At 40.6% G+C, this 17,974-nt stretch overlaps 1 protein-coding gene across 1 annotated transcript in view; it reads left to right on the top strand.

The window, feature by feature from the left end:
* UNC13C (unc-13 homolog C) overlaps positions 1–17,974 on the top strand; it is a 1,168,779-nt gene that overhangs the window by 540,536 nt on the left and 610,269 nt on the right. Inside the window, exons 12-13 of the mRNA XM_069222447.1 lie at positions 12,278–12,393; positions 15,066–15,229. Of these exons, the coding sequence (XP_069078548.1) occupies positions 12,278–12,393; positions 15,066–15,229 (280 nt within the window). The remainder of the gene's footprint in view (positions 1–12,277; positions 12,394–15,065; positions 15,230–17,974) is intronic.

The raw sequence follows: 17,974 nt of genomic DNA, 5'->3' as shown, positions 1-17,974 counted from the left end.
CCCGGTTTTGCATGACTATATGTCAGTGGCAGGCAGATCTTTTAGGTGCTAGTTTTCACTACAAATTTTAAAACTTCATAACTCCGGTTCTATTGAGATTTTTGTCATTTTGGTGCCAATCATTTATTAAAATGTACTCTATCTTTCCAAATTGGTTTGGGATATTTCTTATGTTGTCTAGTCACTTTATTACTGATCTGTGTTGTACAAATAAATTACACATTTCCTCCAAGTTAAGTCTGGCTTCTTTCCAGGGTTAGGCACAGGTTAATTCAGTGACTTTTGTGGTTCACCCTTCAAGGAATAATGGTTGTTGCTTGACCGGAGATCACACCCCAGTCAACTAACAACCCAATTTCTCGCACTTACTGCAAAATGTCCCAATATCTTCTTTTTTGTGGACCCTTCAACCATCAGAATAGATTTGTTTCAGCTCAATGGACACTCACCTATCTAGATGAGTTTTCCCACTGGATGGGGTCAAAGCTGATTCTCGTCCCGACCCAAATCTGGTAGTTTTGAAGGGTGATGCTTAAGAGTAAAAGTACTCCCTGAAATAAGTCAAAATAGGAAGTGCAGGTAGGCTAACTCTTTCTGCTAACTTTCCTTGCCCATTTTCAGGTAGATAATTGATACTGGGTAGTCAGCATTTAACACCCATCTGCTGTCAGAGTCAGACTAAAGTTGTTTTTCGGCTTCACTTATCAAAAACCTGATTACAGCTATAAATCTAGTTTTAAAACCGAAGTAAAAAATTACTTTGAAGCATTTTTCCGACATTTTCCCAGGTAGCTATAGAAAGGAAAGATTTCAATCCCATTTAGGCATGTTAACTGAAGCCATTCAGAGCCGACACAGTAAAATAGATTTTAGGTGCTTTGAGCTTTTAATTCACTACGAGAGGAGCTAACCACAATATATGGTGCACCCTATTTTTATCCATTAGCAGCCGTGCTTAAGGGGTGACTAAGAATCTGTAAAAATACGATGTTCCTACTTGGTAAAGACAGTTTTCTCTTTTCCCATGTTTCATTGCAGTGCATTTAAACTGCAGCCCAATCAAGCACAGAGGTGCTCCTGGTGGATATATATTTTTGGCATATATGTTGGTGGTGCAGATGCACTCTGAGGCACACATATCACAATCAACTTCCATCCAAAAGGTATATTTTCAGTACCATCTACAATGGTCGTACAGGACAGTAAAACATTGGTTGAATATAATTTTACCAGTGCCAATTGTAGGCCTGTGTGCATAAACTGTGACACTGAATAGCAACGTCGCAGTGAACAGAAGTAAAATGCAAGCCAAACCAGGTTCCAGAAAAAGGCAAAAGAAATCTGGAATTACTAAGCAGAAATACAAATTTGGTACCTTTTCAATAACGTAAGTACTCTTTTTTCAGTACCTCCCTAGTATCTTAGGCTGTATTAATAAGTCATGCTCCTTAAAATAAGATTCCTGTCCATGGAAATTCAACCTGTGTTATGTTATTTATTTGGTCTCAGTTCTTTTGCAATATGGCAACTATAACAATGTTGATGTACATTTTACCCTTTTTTACTGGGGAGGTAAAAACATTTCCTTAAGCTAATCAAAACTTTTGGAAGATAGTAATACTTGGTAGAAGATAATTTGGTAGAAGAAACATTTGGTTAATGAAACCATTTGTTTCACTCACACAAGTGGCCCACTCCTCCAAAAAGCCATTATTTTTGCTCTGACTGCATGAATGATGTGTATGACCTCTTCCAGAATTGACCATATAATATATTTGGTTTACCTAAGAAAAGCCTGATGCCAAGCGCTTATTTGTAGGTCGGTTGGGAGTCCAGAATCCCTCCACAAACGTCCATGGTTGCTCCCTGCATTTTTTATATCTTTCTTCTCCTGCTCGGGGACAAATACTATATAATATATGTTACGGAAAATGAGAAAACTTGGAGTTACTGGAGGCATTTTACTCAAACTGGCAGGAGTCTGTGCTTAATTAAAAATACTAACGTACGTGTAACTTTATTTTTTAAATAAAAAGGTGCTTCTTTGTAGCAGCAACACCCAAGCTATCACGAAAGATGACCATTGCTGTATAGGATTAGAAATAGAAACATCAAAGTTTCCTGAACAAACTTTTTAATGGTCATCAGTGCAAATGTATTTCCATGTAGGTGTCTGGCTAATATCCTGAATACAAACAGGCTCCTGTCCCATTTCTCGATGAGAATTATGGGAGCTGTAGGGAGCTCATGAATATTCAAGGATCCTACACTACCATTGCTCTACCTGACCTATCCCTTAGAACATCGCATTTTCTGTGCAAGAGTTCCGCACTCGCACATCCGCTTGGAATAGACTGTTCCTCTAGGATGAGTGTGGAAGTTAATTACTCTGTCCCTGATATTCGAATAAATGCTTATCTTTGTACAGCAGCTCAAATACCATGGATCAACTACAACCATTTTGCTCTAGTTCACGCATGCCAATATTTTTCCATATAATCCGATTCAACCTTGTCCGTTAAAAAACACACACACAAGAAAACATTGGTATCACCCCTCACTAAAAATAGAGCATGTCTTTGTGACTAATCGTTCCTGTATTTTTTTATTAATTTACTTTAATCCGTAGGGACGTTCCTGGGAACAACACAAGCTGCTCCAAACTTTTATCAAGACAAACGCTAGACTTGTGGTAACACATAAATGTTCCTTGTGTCAGAGCGGTCCGATCTTTTGTTAAGACAGCTTTGACTGAACAAGATGATGTCCATATTTCAGAATCAGTGGGCAGTCGCACAAAATGTGAACTCTGCCCAAGCCAAGGTTCGCCTGCCTTATGGTGTACCATATGTTTATGCTGTGCGTCCCGTGTTGTGTGTGTTAAAATAATCAACAGAGACCTCGGAGATAGCACGCTGTCATATTCATTCAGCATCTTTTAAAATACACAGGATGAATACCACTACGAAACATCATATGCATGGACTTTATTTAGGGATTGTCAGGTTCTGCAGCCTAGGCCCTAACAATCTTTGACCCTGTCTTTGTGAGCCTGGACTCAGAGGTGACAATAGCAGTGTCAAGCACGAAAATAAACAGTGCCCTGGTGAACTCTGTTTATTGTATTCTGCTGCCACTGGGGCATTACACTTTGATAAAATAAGGGGCCGATTTTTGGAAAGTGGCCCCTGCGCTCCTTAGCGCGCCCCTACTGCTACCATTTGTACGTTGTATTTAAAATATGACTCAACATGGCGCATGGTAGGGGCCATTTGCTTCATTATATGTGATGCTATTGATGTTCTCTGCAGGAGTAACGCCAAAATGTTGGTGCTACTCCTGCAGAGTACATAGGGGCCCATTCCTAATAATGGAAGCCCCCTTTTAACCCCTGCTCAGAGCAGACGTTAAAAGTGGCGTACATAATGTCGCAAAGAAATCAGTTAGATTTCCTTGCGCCACTTTTTTGCACCCTACTACCGGGGGACCCCCCCCCTTTGCATACATTATGCATGGCGCAGGCATAATGTAGCACAAAGGGTTACAAAGTGGTTCAATGCATGCATTGCGCCGCTTTGTAAATGTGGCAAGTGGATTTTGGCCTTGTTGGGCCACATTAACGTTAAAAATTATTACGCTAATGTGGCGCATAGTGGGGACAGGGGCTTATAAATATGCCCCTAAATGTATTCACGAAGGAGTGTGGCTCTCTTTAGTATACATCATAAAGTGAAATAAATGAAAAATACATTTTTTATCTTGTTGTTATTCATTATTGTGAGTAAATTCAAACAATCATTGGCAAAAACGATCTGACTGTATTGGTAAACTAGTGTGATGTTTATTTTTATACATAACAAAAATAAATTGAAAAAAGCATGTCACCTAAGGGTGTCTACATATGCTTGCAATAGCAGTTTTACATGGAAATAAAATATAACATTTGTGTAAAAGGGATAAAAAATGGAAAGAAAAACACATAGTAAAAGGAAAGCATTGCATCATAATCCCTGGTACTGAAGTGCTCTTTTTTTTAGGCAGATGTGCATATGTGATAAGGGAAAATGCCACCACTCACAACTTAAGGCAGTCAGTTGATGACGTGGGGTGACCCATTACCCCCATCCTGCATGTTGTAGTGGGCAGCAGCAAAATGAAAATAGCTGTTGAACAGGCCAAAGAGCGAATAAATCTCGTCCAGAGACCCGCAATGTGTGCATATATTTATTTGTTTTATGTATAATTTTTTATTAAGTGAGGGTGCCGAAAGAATTAAAACTGTTTCTGGGTGACACCTCCTTATGTGTTTGAACACAAAGTCACCTATAAGCTTTACAAGTTTGATAATTAATTACAAGTGATCATAAATGAAACAAAGAGTTAATTACACCAAATGAACAGTTCATATTCAGTACATGCTCCATATGTATTACTACTGTTGAGCATGGCTGCTATTATTTATTTAAACATTTGTTTGTGACTCTCTCAGTGATTTATCAATATTTTTCTATCATCATGGTCTTTTCAATATTTAATCATGAGATTCAGAGTCAGAGGTCATATGACATCACTTCTACTATCCCTGGAGTTACAGTGAGTCAACATCCATCATTAACCCACATATTCAATAGTTTAATCAAATGTACTTTAATTAAGATAAATGCCGAAGTCTCCGTAAAAAGTCAGATTTTGTGCTCTATATTTAGTCAAAGGAAGTCTTCTCATTTCAGATTATTGTTGTCTGTTTACTATTTCCTGAAGGTCATTTCATCAAGATTTAGCTGGAAAGTTAGGCTTTATACTTGTTGGAGTTGTCACTGTTGAAAATAGTTAACCTTCAAGCTTTGACGTAAACCTGGGGTTCTGCCTTCAGAAGATTCTACCTCAAGAATGGCTCTTTCGAAGACTTAAACGTCTAGGTTAGAGGTAGTGGTGATTAGTTTTTCATCATAGTAAATGCTCTGGGCAGAAGAAATGCACAACTAATGGTTTAGGCTAGCTGTAACGTTTTTGAATATGCTGGGCAGATTACCTTGATTAGCTTTCCAGTTCTAGATTTTATAGATCCAGGTTCTCTTAAAAAGGTGATAGAGCCAAGATCTCTATTTATCGAGCCTTAAACTGAGTTTATGAATGGCCTCAGTGAAGAGATAATGCAGACTTGATAAAGCTCAGAACAGGTTTTCATTCCAGCGGAAGCTGAAAGAGTCTACCTCTCTGAACAATTGGCCAATGATTTTTAATTCAAGGGCTCTGAGCGGATGAAATTCTTCACTTGCTGTTTGACAAGATTTCAAATCTGAAAAACAAGTTCTGTATAATAGGTTCGTTTTTTTCCTTAGTAAATGTTCAAAGCTTTTAGATAATGGCTAAGTTATTTGATCTGTAGTAGAAAATGTCCAAAGTTTTTAGATAACGGCAAAGTTATAAGATCTGTAGTATAGGTCCATCCTCTCTCTTGGAAAATGTTCATATTTTAAAGATTATGGCGAAGCTATTAGTGCACCACTCTGCACAGTGATAACCAGTGTGGAAAAATGCCACCCTCTTCCTTTATCATCTAGAACTGGAGTTTTGAGCCTGCAGCTCTCAACTTTAAGTAACAACCTCTCCAAAATTCTTCTAACTTCAGTTGTGTTACTGAACTATACAGCACCCAGTACTCTCAATACTCAAGGCTTCCAAACACAGGCAAGCCATGCATCAGTGGCTGCCACCATACAGGTCCATTGAGCAATTCAGAAGTGGGTTCTACCTGCCCAGGTTATCAAAATCAAGGGCCAGCATTTACCACACAATAACACTTTTTTCTCTTTTTAGTTTTAGCCATGCTACACAGATAACATAGCTGACATTAAATATCAACAAAGCCAATAGTTCTCGAATAGGTGAGACCTCCCGGCGTTTCCAGTTCTTGGAAGTGGCCGTTCTGCAGGATCACCCACAAACTTTTTGCCTTCCTCTTTCTCTTTTTATGACCTCATTTTTGCTGGCTTTAGGACTCTGCACACTTTACCACTACTAATCAGTGCTAAGGTGCACTGCTCTCTCCTTAAAACATGGTGACATTGGCTGATACCCAATTGGCTTATTTAATTTACCTGTAAGTCCCTAGTCAAGTGCACTACATGTGCCCAGGGCCTGTAAGTTAAATGCTAATAGTGGGCTGCAGCACTGGTTGTGCCACCCACATAACTAGCTCCCTAACCATGTCCCAGGCCTGTCTCTGCAGTGCCTGTGGGTGCAGTTTCACTGCCACTTTGGCTTGGAATTTAAAAGTACTTGCCAATCCTTAAACACCCCTTTTTCTACATATAAATCACCCCTAAGGTAGGCCATAGGTAGCCCATAGGGTAGGGTGCTAAGTAGGTAAAGGGCAGGACATGAACATGTGTGTTCTATATGTCCTGGTAGTGTAAAACTCCTAAAATTGTTTTTCCACTGCTGTGAGGCCTGCTCCTTTCAAAGGATAGCATTAAGGCTACCCTCTTATACTGTTTGAGTGGTAGATCCTGATCTAAAAGGAGTAGCCAGGTCAAAGTCAGTACGCCAGAATGGTGATACAAAATCCTGCTTAATGGTGAAGTTGGATTTTATATTACTATTTTAGAAATGCTACTTTTAGAAAGTGAGCATTTCTCTACCCTTAAATCGTTATGTGCCTTCCAATCCATGTCTGGCTACGTTTAGTTGACAGCTCCCTTGTGCATTCACTTAGACAACCCCAAACACAGGCTACTCAGTCACACTTGCATACATCTGCATATTGAATGGGTCTTCTTGGGCTGGGAGGGTGGAGGTCCTGACTCTTACATGTCAAAGGACAGTAGCCTGCCCTTACACAAAGGACTGCCACACCCCCTACTAGGACCCAGGAAGACAGGATGGATTGTGCACCTCTAATCCACTCTTTGAAGTCTCCCCCACTTCAAAGGCACATTTAGGTATTTAAGCAGGGTCTCTGACCCTACCAACTCAGACACTTCTTGACAAGACACTCTTGTCACAGACACTTCTCGGAGAAGAGACCCTGAACCAGAACCTGCAACCTGCCAAGAAGAACCGCCTGGCTGCCCAAAGGACTCACCTGACTGCTTTCTGTGAAGGACTGCTGCCTTGCTGTTGGCCTGCTGCCTTGCTGCTCTCTGGCTGTGCTGAGAAGTGCTCTCCGAGGTCTTGGATAGAGCTTGCCTCCTGTTCCCTGAAGTCTCAGGACCAAAAAGACTTCACCTCTGCAAGAAGAACTCCTTGTGTGGTGAAAATCAACGCACAGCTTGCCAGAAATGACACATAGGGCCTGATTCCAACTTTGGAGGACGGTGTTAAACCGGCCCAAAAGTGGCGGATATACCACCTACCGTATTACGAGTCCATTATATCCTATGGAACTCGTAATACGGTAGGTGGTATATCCGTCACTTTTGGGACGGTTTAACACCGTCCTCCAAAGTTGGAATCAGGCCCATAGTCTGCATCGCAGTGAAAAATTCACTGCACGCCGAATCGGAACGACGCAGCCCGACTTCTCAACGAGAAGATCGATGCAGCATCAGCCCACTGGATCGCTGCACAGATGAGCTGGAATGACGCAGCCCGACTTCCATAGAGGAATCGACGCAGCGCCTGCCGTTTGGCAGGAATTTCCACGCAACGCCCACCGAATCGATGCAGACCCTGTGACTTCGTCCTTTCAGCGCCGGATTTCAATGCATCATCCCTGGGGCATACGAAATCCCCACAACCCGAAGAGAATCCAAGACTGAGCGCTGGAAATCAACACAAAGCCTTCCCTGCTTGAAAAATAAACAGCGCATCACTGCGTGCGGCCAGAGAAATCGATGCACACATCCCTGTTTTCCAGGCATTTCCTCCTCTGTGGTTCTTTGCGGAGATTGTGAACGCAAACCAGGTACTTTGTGCTTGCAAGAGACATTTATTGCTTTTAAGAGACTAAAGACACTTTATTCCATTTTTACAGTGATATATCAATATATACTTATTGCATCTTAATCGTTTTGACCTGCATTTATCCATATAAATATTATATATTTTTCTATACACAGTTGGTGTATTTGTGTGGTGTTCTACTGTTTTATTGCATCATTTATTTCACAAATACTTTACACATTGCCTTTCAAGTTAAGCCTGACTGCTCAGTGCCAAGCTACCAGACGGTGGGCACAGGATAATTTGGATTGTGTGTGACTTACCCTGTCTAGAGTGAGGGTCCTTGCTGACTGCCAACCAAATACCCCATTTCTAACACCAATGCTTGTTTGTATTTGTTTTCATTTCTAGTACTTTCAGCCCAGAGTGTACCAGTCCATGCTTTAGGGATGCGGTATAAGGAGAGGACCCTCCTCCCATGTCAACCATGTTGCACAGCAATTCACCTGCTGTGAAGCATGGTTAAAAGTTTAAATAAAAAAGTACAATGATGCAGTCAGTGCTGGCCACATTATAGCACTTTATTTTTCTACATTCAGCCATTTTGCATAGCAGCCACCCAACAGTACAGCAAAGTTTAAACAATATTGAAAAGCCAAATAGTAAAACTATATGGTTTTGTGAATATTGTATTTGCCGCGTTGTACAGCTGGGTGGCTGCTGTTCAGCAGGGTTGAAAAAAAAAAAAAAAGCACAATATAGCAGCCATCATTGAGCACATCATAGCACTCTCATTTCTTTCTTTTTAGTTTTAGCCATGCTGCACAGCTCACATAGCTAACAAAAATATTAATAAAGCCAATAGATCTCGCAGAGGTGTGACCTTTTGGCTTTGGCACTGCTTGTTTGTAATTGTTTTTTCTCCTGGTGCTTTCACCCCAGAGTGTACCAGTCCATGCTTTACAAACCCTTTATAAGGAGAGTGCATTCTAGCCCCCAAGCTGAAAACACCACTCATGCAGTCTAGCTCAGGAAATGGCTTAGGGTCTATACCCACAATGGAGCCGGGCTAGCAAGTCCCCTCATGCACTTCTGAGCAGGGTGCTTCCCTTCCCAGGCATGTTAGTCAGTCCCACTCACATACTGCACAATAAGTCGTAAGAGACCCCCCCCTGTGATAAGAGTTCCAGCACCACTAAAGTACTGCAGTAAGAGTGGGGGATGATGCTGCCAAACGTGTTCAAATGTAATTAAAAAAGAGAGAAGAGTTACCCAGCTACAGCATGAGGAGCTGCTGCAGCCCCTTGGCTTTCTGACTAAAGTGTTCTTGGGTCTGGTGATGAAAACAAGCACAACTGCTTGTCACACAAAACCAGAAAGTAGCTCGGACACCGAAAAAACAAACCTGTAACAAACCTAGCTCAGATAAGTGTGGAATATGGCTACTCATGGGAGTAGGCAATATACTAGTGATCAGCTCAACATCCTGTGATTCTGGGCAAATCACTTAATTTCCCCTTCCTAAAGAAATTAATGTGAACCGGTGTAATGTAACTGGTGTTCACTGGTCATGTAAAACGCTCCAGTTGTGAGGGTCAGGTTGAGTCCACTTGATATAAAAATGGCCAAAAGAAAAAACATAGTGCCTCAATGATAGCACAAGCAGCAGACAAACACTAATTAATATAAATGAATCTCTACTTGGTGCCTGCTCCACACAAAGAAACAAAAATGGTTCAGAAAGTACTGTCTAGAATGCACTGCTGAATTAGAAGGAAGCAAAAAAGAGTGATGATGATGCCAGTTAATGGTAATTAATGGGCAGGCTAAAAGCCCCTTTTGTGAGCCTTATTACAAGCGGCTGCTAACTGTCCAACCCATGTGTAAACTTGTGTTTATGCATGGGTCAGAATTACGAGTTTGAAGGTAGTAACCTATCCAATAATTCTCGGATGGGTTAAATACATCAACCTTCAATAAATTTCATCAGGTCAAACCTGCCAAAATGTAATAGGGGAAAACAAATGGTATTTATCGTAACGTGCATATTTGGTGTGTTAAACACCAAAATCTGCATGTTATTTCCAATAAATGTGTAATAGGTGACTCTGTGGTATCCTTATTTATCAGGTTCACTCATAATCAGGCCCTTAGAATTCACTCTTTCTTTTAACACAATAGAACATCGCCAAGCAACAGCACGTGTGCGATACCTTTAGGCAAGACCTAAAAAGGACACTGAGGGACAAATTTATGAGAATTTGGCATGGGGATGTGCAGCAAGTCACCTTGCTTTTCTGCCTTATGCCAAAGTGAAAGGGCAGAATGCACTGTATTTATGGAATACGGTAGATTCCTGTCCTTCCTCTGCGCTGGTGCAGTTTTGTCAGCTTAGCGCCAATGCAGGCACCCTTGCACCATGTGTTGTCAACAGGATGGTTTTTGTCCTGGAAGGGGCACCTTCCTGCACAGAAACAATTCCTTAAGATGTTTTCCTCTTTTATGGCAGCACCCTTGGAAAGAGTTAAAAAACAAGGAGAAATACAAATATTTCTCTTGTTATGCCTGTCCTGGGGAGCTGTAAAGTTTTGATGCATTCCTAGGGTTACAAGTATGAATGAGCCAAAACCCACTGGAGTTGCCTCACTCTATACCTATGAGGCCTATGAGGCCATTCAAAGCCAAGCAAAGGGACTTTTCGTGGTCTCATAGATATGATTGAGAGGTTTGCTACACCACTTTGTCACTAAAGGTGACGCAACAGTGGAGCAAGCCTCTCATAAATGTGCCCCTAATGTCTCTATTTGTCTTTAAATAGGCATAACATAGCATTGAAAACTATGGGACTGTAGATGAAGCATACTGATGAACCACTTGTACATGTAGACAAGTAGTAAACAATGCACCAAAGAGGCCTGAGAAAATTCTTAAACTATAGAGAGAATATAGAATGTTCTCCTCAGACAGTCTCCAAAAGCTCATCACTCTCTGACTGCAATGGGACCCTTCTCAGAAATGCAAAACAATCATTCACAACAAAGTTTATGCAATTATCTCATCCTCTTTCTGCACGTTAAGAATGATAAGAAATATCCTACCCAATATCACTACAGATGCACACAAAATGGTGGTACTAGCCCTGGTCCTATCAAAGATAGATTATTGCAATAACTTGTATCTAAATATGCAGCACCGACATCTGAACAAATTACAAACTGCAGAATGCTGCTGCCAGATTACTTGCAGGGCTCCCCAAATTTAAATCTGCGTCACAAACCATTTACAATTTGCAGTGGCTCTCCATTAGGCAACAAATCAGATTTAAGACTTTGTGCATAGCTTACAAAGCCCTACATGATGCTGCTCCAGTATACTTGACACAGAGTTTCATGTGGTGTGTCCAAATGGAAATCTGTGCTCCTCAGCAGCTAAGAAAGCTGTTCTCTGTAAGTTTAAATGCACTAACTAGGGACGGGAGAATGTTTCTTACATGTATACATGGAACAAATTATTCCTCTCATTCCCCAATCTGTTATTTTTTAGGAAGGAATTTCTAATTAACCAAGAGAGGAGGAGAGGAAAGTGCGCCACATGTCCTCCCAACAAAAATACTAATCACAAGTGGTTGGAGACGTTGAACTTAAAGTGTGACGTTTTGTCAACTTTTAATAAGCTAAGCCATTTGTTGCCATTAATCTCAAGAATGTCGCTTTTGTCTATCTGTCAGAATATTTTCTTAATAGAAGAAGTGTTCTCACACACTATGTGTCATGCTTCATCCTTGACCACATCTCCTGACCCTGGTAGGACAATGCCACAAGGGTGGACACAACCTCTTGGTAAAATCTGCACCAGAGGGAGTTCTTAAATAAGGGACTACTGGATAAAATCAGGGATCCAGATCATAATTTAAAAAATCTCCTAGACTACTGGTGTTATTTACCTTTATTAGTGGTGTCCAAGGATATTGTTAAAAGCATTCTAAGACATTAATCCAGCCCTAATTACTCTAACTGTCTGATTATGCCAATATGTTTCTTCCCCCTCTATGAGCCTTAAGTGGTCTGGGGCTTTTGTCAGGGCTGGGAATATCCTTGGACACTACTAATAAAGGTGAATAATGTCAGTAGTCTAGGATATATTGTTTAATTATGATCCGTTTCCTCTAATTAATAATTTTAGGAGCCCATTTAACAGAGCTAATACCAAGAACCTCTGTGTAATTGTGTGCTCTACTAGTTACTTTAACGTTTCATAACTTAACAAAGCTTTATAACCACTTACTAGGACCTGATGATTGATGATCTTCCCTTTAACTCTACAGTTCTATGATGTTGTTGGTACACGTCATTTTTTGCATGGTTTAACATTCTGATTTTCTTTTCCACAGAGAAAAGAACTGATAAATCTGCTGTCTCTGGTGCCATTAGGTTAAAAATCAATGTTGTGATAAAAGGCGAAGAGAATGTTGCTCCATACCATGTTCAGTATACGTGTTTACATGAGGTAAGTTAATGCTCTATACCAATTGAATTCAGATTGCTGCAACATGGCACACCTTAAAAATGTTTTAAAGATGTTTCAATTTATGGCCATCCGTACTGTAATTGTCTAAATCTTTCGGTCCAATTATGTCTTGTTCTAAGTTAGTTGAGCCATTTTGTGGACTTTTAAGTCAGCTGTTTATTCTTCTATGTGGTCATATCAGACAAGTAGATGGTCATCACAATTACTTACACATTAAAGTGTAATTGTTCTTGCATAACCTTTTAAACTGAGGTAGGAAACAGAAAAAAAGAACCTGTCAAATTTTGAATTTGTGTTCCCTGGAAGGTATAAATTTGTACCATTTCAATTTCAAACATTCAAACAGTAATTTGCAAAAAAAAATATACAATCAAGTACACTCCCAACAAATACTCAAATTACTAAAGATATAATTATTTTATATTGAAAGAAATATGCAAAAATATAATCATTTTAAAGGGAAGGTTGGCGCTGCATCTCAGCGAATAACTTTTCAATGTTTGTTCTTATTTAGGAAATTTGAATCCTCATGTCAGATTCTACATTTCCGTTGTGATTTCTGTTTTTATATATTAGGTACATAAGATCTGAGAAAGTTTTTTTCACATAAATATGTGGTGGGGAAAAGAAGAAAACCCATAAGGGCCTCTCATTTCTCTGCAGCCTCTCTGTCACATGTAATTCATTTGTTTTATAGCACATTTCATGTTAGTGTAGGATGTTGGAGCACTTTTCAAGGAACTACAATGTGTAGGATTCACATCATCCTTACTGGTACACATTTTCTAAGAATGCTTGGTCTGGAGATGCACAAAATCAGGATTCACAGCAGCACAACACAGTGGTTAGCATTGACTTTAATTATAGGAATGTATTTTTACACAAGCAAACCTTTTTTAGTAGCATAGGGAAAATGAAAGACTGAGAAAAAAACATTCTAATTTGTGTCATGCAGTTTGCATGCAGCTCTTTAATGGTGCTTCTTAGCTGACTGTGCTAGATTACAATTGTAATTTGTGAATTACACAGTAACAAAAAAATCTCTGAGAAAAAATAAACAAACAAAACACTGTGGTAAGCACCTCAAATTTAGTTCTTTGCATGATGCACATTCTTTGCAGCAGACGTACTATCCACCTGTGCTACCTTTGAGTCAAAACTGCCACTGCACAAAACTCCCATCTCTTACCATCAGGTACATTAATCACTAGAGTTATCTTGCTGTTGTTTTTGCCCAAAAGCTGCTGGATGTACATGGAACTTGCAGTACTTTTAAAACTGCTGAACAAAGGAAGTAATAAATATGAAAACACACACTTTTGTCAGGGCCCCAGCTGGAGAAGTGCCTTCCTCCAGGCCTAGGCATACGAACCCCCTGGGAATGTAGGTTGGGATCCACTTTACTAAGATACAAGGCAACAATCAGAGAAAATGCACATAAGTGAGGTGCTTAGCAAACCAAACATGCCCAGATCTGATAAAAAGAGAAAAACTAAATAAGAGAAATGAGTAGCTTCTCTAGGCAATTCGAAAGTTAAGTAAATGCAAAAATGTGCACTGCTCATTCACGAAGAATAAAAAATGCCCAGAGACAGCTTTACGGAGTAAGTTATAAGACAACACAAAGCAATATAGTTCCTTGGCCAAAGTCATTGAGAGGCACACGTAGTAAGGAATTCCTGATAAATGTGGATTGATTTCTTCATCAGTAAGCATCTTTGAATCTGAATAATTTTTTGGCACTTGTATAATGAGGTACGTCAAGAAAATATAACCTATAACTTAGCAGCCTTATTACTCCTTTGGGTAGATTTACAAACATTTTGCGCTGGGTTAGCATCAGAAAAACGATTCTAACCAGCACAAAATGTTTTTTGTCTGATTTAATTTCCAGTGCAAAACTTGTTTTATGCTGGAAAGTACCCTAAAATGAATGCAAAGCACAAATTGTGTTAGTTAGCGCCAAGGGGGTATTAAATGGGTGGTACATGGGGTTTCCCATGCAACCACCCATGCCTTCTGACGCAAAACCCTATCTACAAACAATAGTAGACTGGGTTTTGCACCAAAAATTAACACCTTTTGAAAGCAGGCTATAAAAGGAGAACTGAAGTAGGAAAAAATGTAAAGTGTGTCTAAGAACAGTATTTTGTACTGGAAGAGTACCCTTCCAATACAAGACCTATGCTAGACTTGCGCACGTACCCTTGCAGTATAGCGTAAAGGTGTGTATGTAGTGCACAGCAGCTAAAATCAGTGCCGGCGTTAGGGAGAGGGGAGGAGAGAGCCATATTTCTGTGAATATGACGCTGTCCTGCTCTCACCTTCTCACGCAGAGAAGCATTTTTGGCTGCAACACTGCCCTGCATGACTGTTTAGTAAATCTGGGCCTTTGGGTTTGTGTTGCATAAATTCAGTGGCTTTGCATGTCTGAATGCTGCAACAGAAACAGTGTTAGTAATCGTATAGATAGATAGATAGATAGATAGATAGATAGATAGATAGATAGATAGATAGATAGATAGATAGATAATGTGTTTCTGGACTATAATCAAAGGTCAATCAATGTTTGATATGCATTCATAAATCTGTACTTAATATCCGCTAACTGCGGGCATTCACTAATGACCTTCATTCCCTTTTATTTACAGAATCTCTTCCACCACTTGACAGAGGTTAAAACTAATGGCATTGTTAAAATACCTCAAATAAAAGGGGATGAGGCATGGAAGGTTTACTTTGATGATGCTGCACAAGAAATTGTAGATGAATTTGCAATGCGTTATGGGATTGAATCTATTTATCAGGCTATGACGTAAGTATGTAGTGTCCTCTACAATAAACAGAAAAAATAACATTGAAAACAGAGTTCTGCAATTTCTTCAAAAAAACATTTACATATACACTGGATGTTAAATGATGTATTCAGATGAGCAGAAGGAAACGTTTTTAATTAACAGTTTTGCATATAGGGAGGGTCATGATGCGCCTCCCCTTCTTCAATAACACAGAGTAATTTTCGCAGCATGAACGTATGATTTATGCAATACTGTTTTTCATGTGTGCTTGTTTAAAAAAGACATATACAGAGCACAGTGAGTTAAAGCCATGCAGTAGAAATGATTCATAATAGCTAAGATTTATGTGGAATCTGTGAGGCAATAATAATTGTTTTTGCAAGTCATTTCCATTGTACAGTGGTAATATCGCCTTGTCAAGGCTACAAAGGGCTCCATAAATTGTAGTACAATATAATTAAAAAGAATCTGACTTTTTCACTGTGGTAATATATGAGATAAATTGTACTTACAACTACTGTAACATATATATGTATATCCTACACTTAAGACCACGTCTCCTTAGGAAAAGTATTCGGTTTACTAATAACTTTCACACCGTTTGTCAAGTCCTCACAACACTTTCCCAAAAAACTTCTTTCACCTCAGCTTTCTTCTGAAAAGTTTTGGGATGATCCATCAAGTGGGGGCTGGAAAGAAAAGGGAGGGGCTCTCAAAATGCTCTTTCCCCACTCATTTTTCCATAGAAACTTTAGACACTGCTACAGCCAAAATCGCTGAATGGATTTACAACAAATATGGCAGAATGATAGATCTTGGTAGGAAAGAGTGCTTTTTGTGATTTGGTGTGAAAGTGTATGGTAGTTTTGGAGCGATTAATGCTCAAAGACTTTGCATATATCTTGCAGAGGAGGATACGCGGACCCGACAGATCTCAAGATGAGATTTGAAATCTGCCACCACATCAACAATTACATGGAGGCAGCCACTTTAGGACTTAGGGTGGGCCAGGGCCCGTGGAGTGAATGCATATTTTAGGTGGGGGCCACATGGTCCCCTTCCTCAAGAGGCCCCAGGAAGGCCATCTCCTGGGGTTAATATTTTTACATAAATGATTGGGGCCACACCGCCCCTGTCTCCAAGCCAAAAAAGGCACCAGAGACCTCATCGCCGAGGGCTGACATGTTTAAAAAGCGGAGAGGGGTGCATGACCTTCCTTCAAAAGCCTCTAAGAGGCCCTAGGGAACCCATTCCCGAGGGCCATAACAATAAATAAGTAGGTGGGCCATGCATGCCCCCTCTCAGAGTCTTAAATGGTACCAGGGACCCCTTTCCCTGGGGCCAAACAAAACTTAAAATAATAGGGTCTGTGTTCCCCCTGAGCCTCTGTAAGCCCTGGGAGTCCCATTTCCCCCAGGTTGGCTTTATTACTCTGCCCGAGGAGACTAGTTTCTCTACCCACATCAGTGTGGGCAGGGAAACATATGCTTGCTCCTGCCCAGAGGGAGCATTTTAAATCTTCTGGCAGGTGGGATCAAACATGCCTTTCCTGCCTGCAGCAACACGGACAGGCAAGACTTGTTTGATCCCAGCCTGAGGGAGATGTAAACATACTCCATCCAGGTGGGAGTAGACTTCTGTTTACCTGCCCATGCTCCTGTGAACAGGAAAGCAGGTATTGCTCCTACCCAGAGGGAATAAGCATAAATAGCTGCTGCATTTGGGTGAGAGCAATAGGGCTCCCACACCATGTGAAGAGGTGGCGGTGGTCCTGGGGCTCCACTTGCTGACCCCAACTTGTGTTTTGTGGGTGCCCCGGTTGGGTATAGCACATACACCTCTAGCCCCAGGGGATTGGTTCCTGGGGGCTGAGAAGTATTGGTTAGGAGGGCCACCTTCCCTTCTCCTCTTAATAATGTAATTTTGTCCCAGGGCTTGGAGAGTGGGGCATGCAGCTTCCTTTCCTTTTTGTTATATTTGGCCCCATGGGAGTGGGTGCTTGGGCTTAATAAGGCTTGAGCAAGGGAGCTGTGTGGCTCCTCACCTTTTTTATGGCAATTTGCCAAAAATAATATTATTTGTGGTTGGCTCTGGGGGATGGGATCCTTCGGGTCACAATTGGCCCAAGGAGCGGCACTGTTCAAGGATTGTAGTTGGCTGCCTGTGGCCAGGCCCTGCGGCTAATAACCCTCCTCCATGGCTGAAGGCCATGCATGGCATGGGGTTGGCTATCTGCGGGTAATGAGCAAAAGGCCTGAGCTCCTGGAGATTGGGTCTCATGGACCACTATTGGTTTGGTCAGGGGGCACTATGCAGCCTGTAGTTGGCTGTCTGTGCAGGGGTTGGTGCAGGTGACCAACCCCCAGCATGGCCAAAAGCCGTACTCAGCGTGCGGTTGGCTGCCTGCTGTAGGCCATGTTTGGCGGAGGAATTAGCTTTACTCATGATAAAAAAATATGACTTTATGTTAAAAAATAACCGTAGAAATTCACTGAAAAATCAAAGGTTTTGCATTGAGGTTAATGACCGCACATTTACATCATTCATAACATCTTCTATGACATTGTTGATAATATCACTACACCATTTGTAATTAAATTATGGATAGGAAAACTGCATAGCAGGGGTGTGAGAAATAGTTACCTTAGGGCACAAGTTATAGTTACCAGAGCTAACAACTATGACTGATGAATTATATATATATATATATATATATATATATATACTATATATATATATTTCCTCTTTCCATCATACAGTTT

Source organism: Pleurodeles waltl, chromosome 3_1, assembly GCF_031143425.1.
Source record: "Pleurodeles waltl isolate 20211129_DDA chromosome 3_1, aPleWal1.hap1.20221129, whole genome shotgun sequence".
Classification (NCBI taxonomy): domain Eukaryota; kingdom Metazoa; phylum Chordata; class Amphibia; order Caudata; family Salamandridae; genus Pleurodeles; species Pleurodeles waltl.
This window is presented reverse-complemented; position numbering and strand designations above follow the sequence as displayed.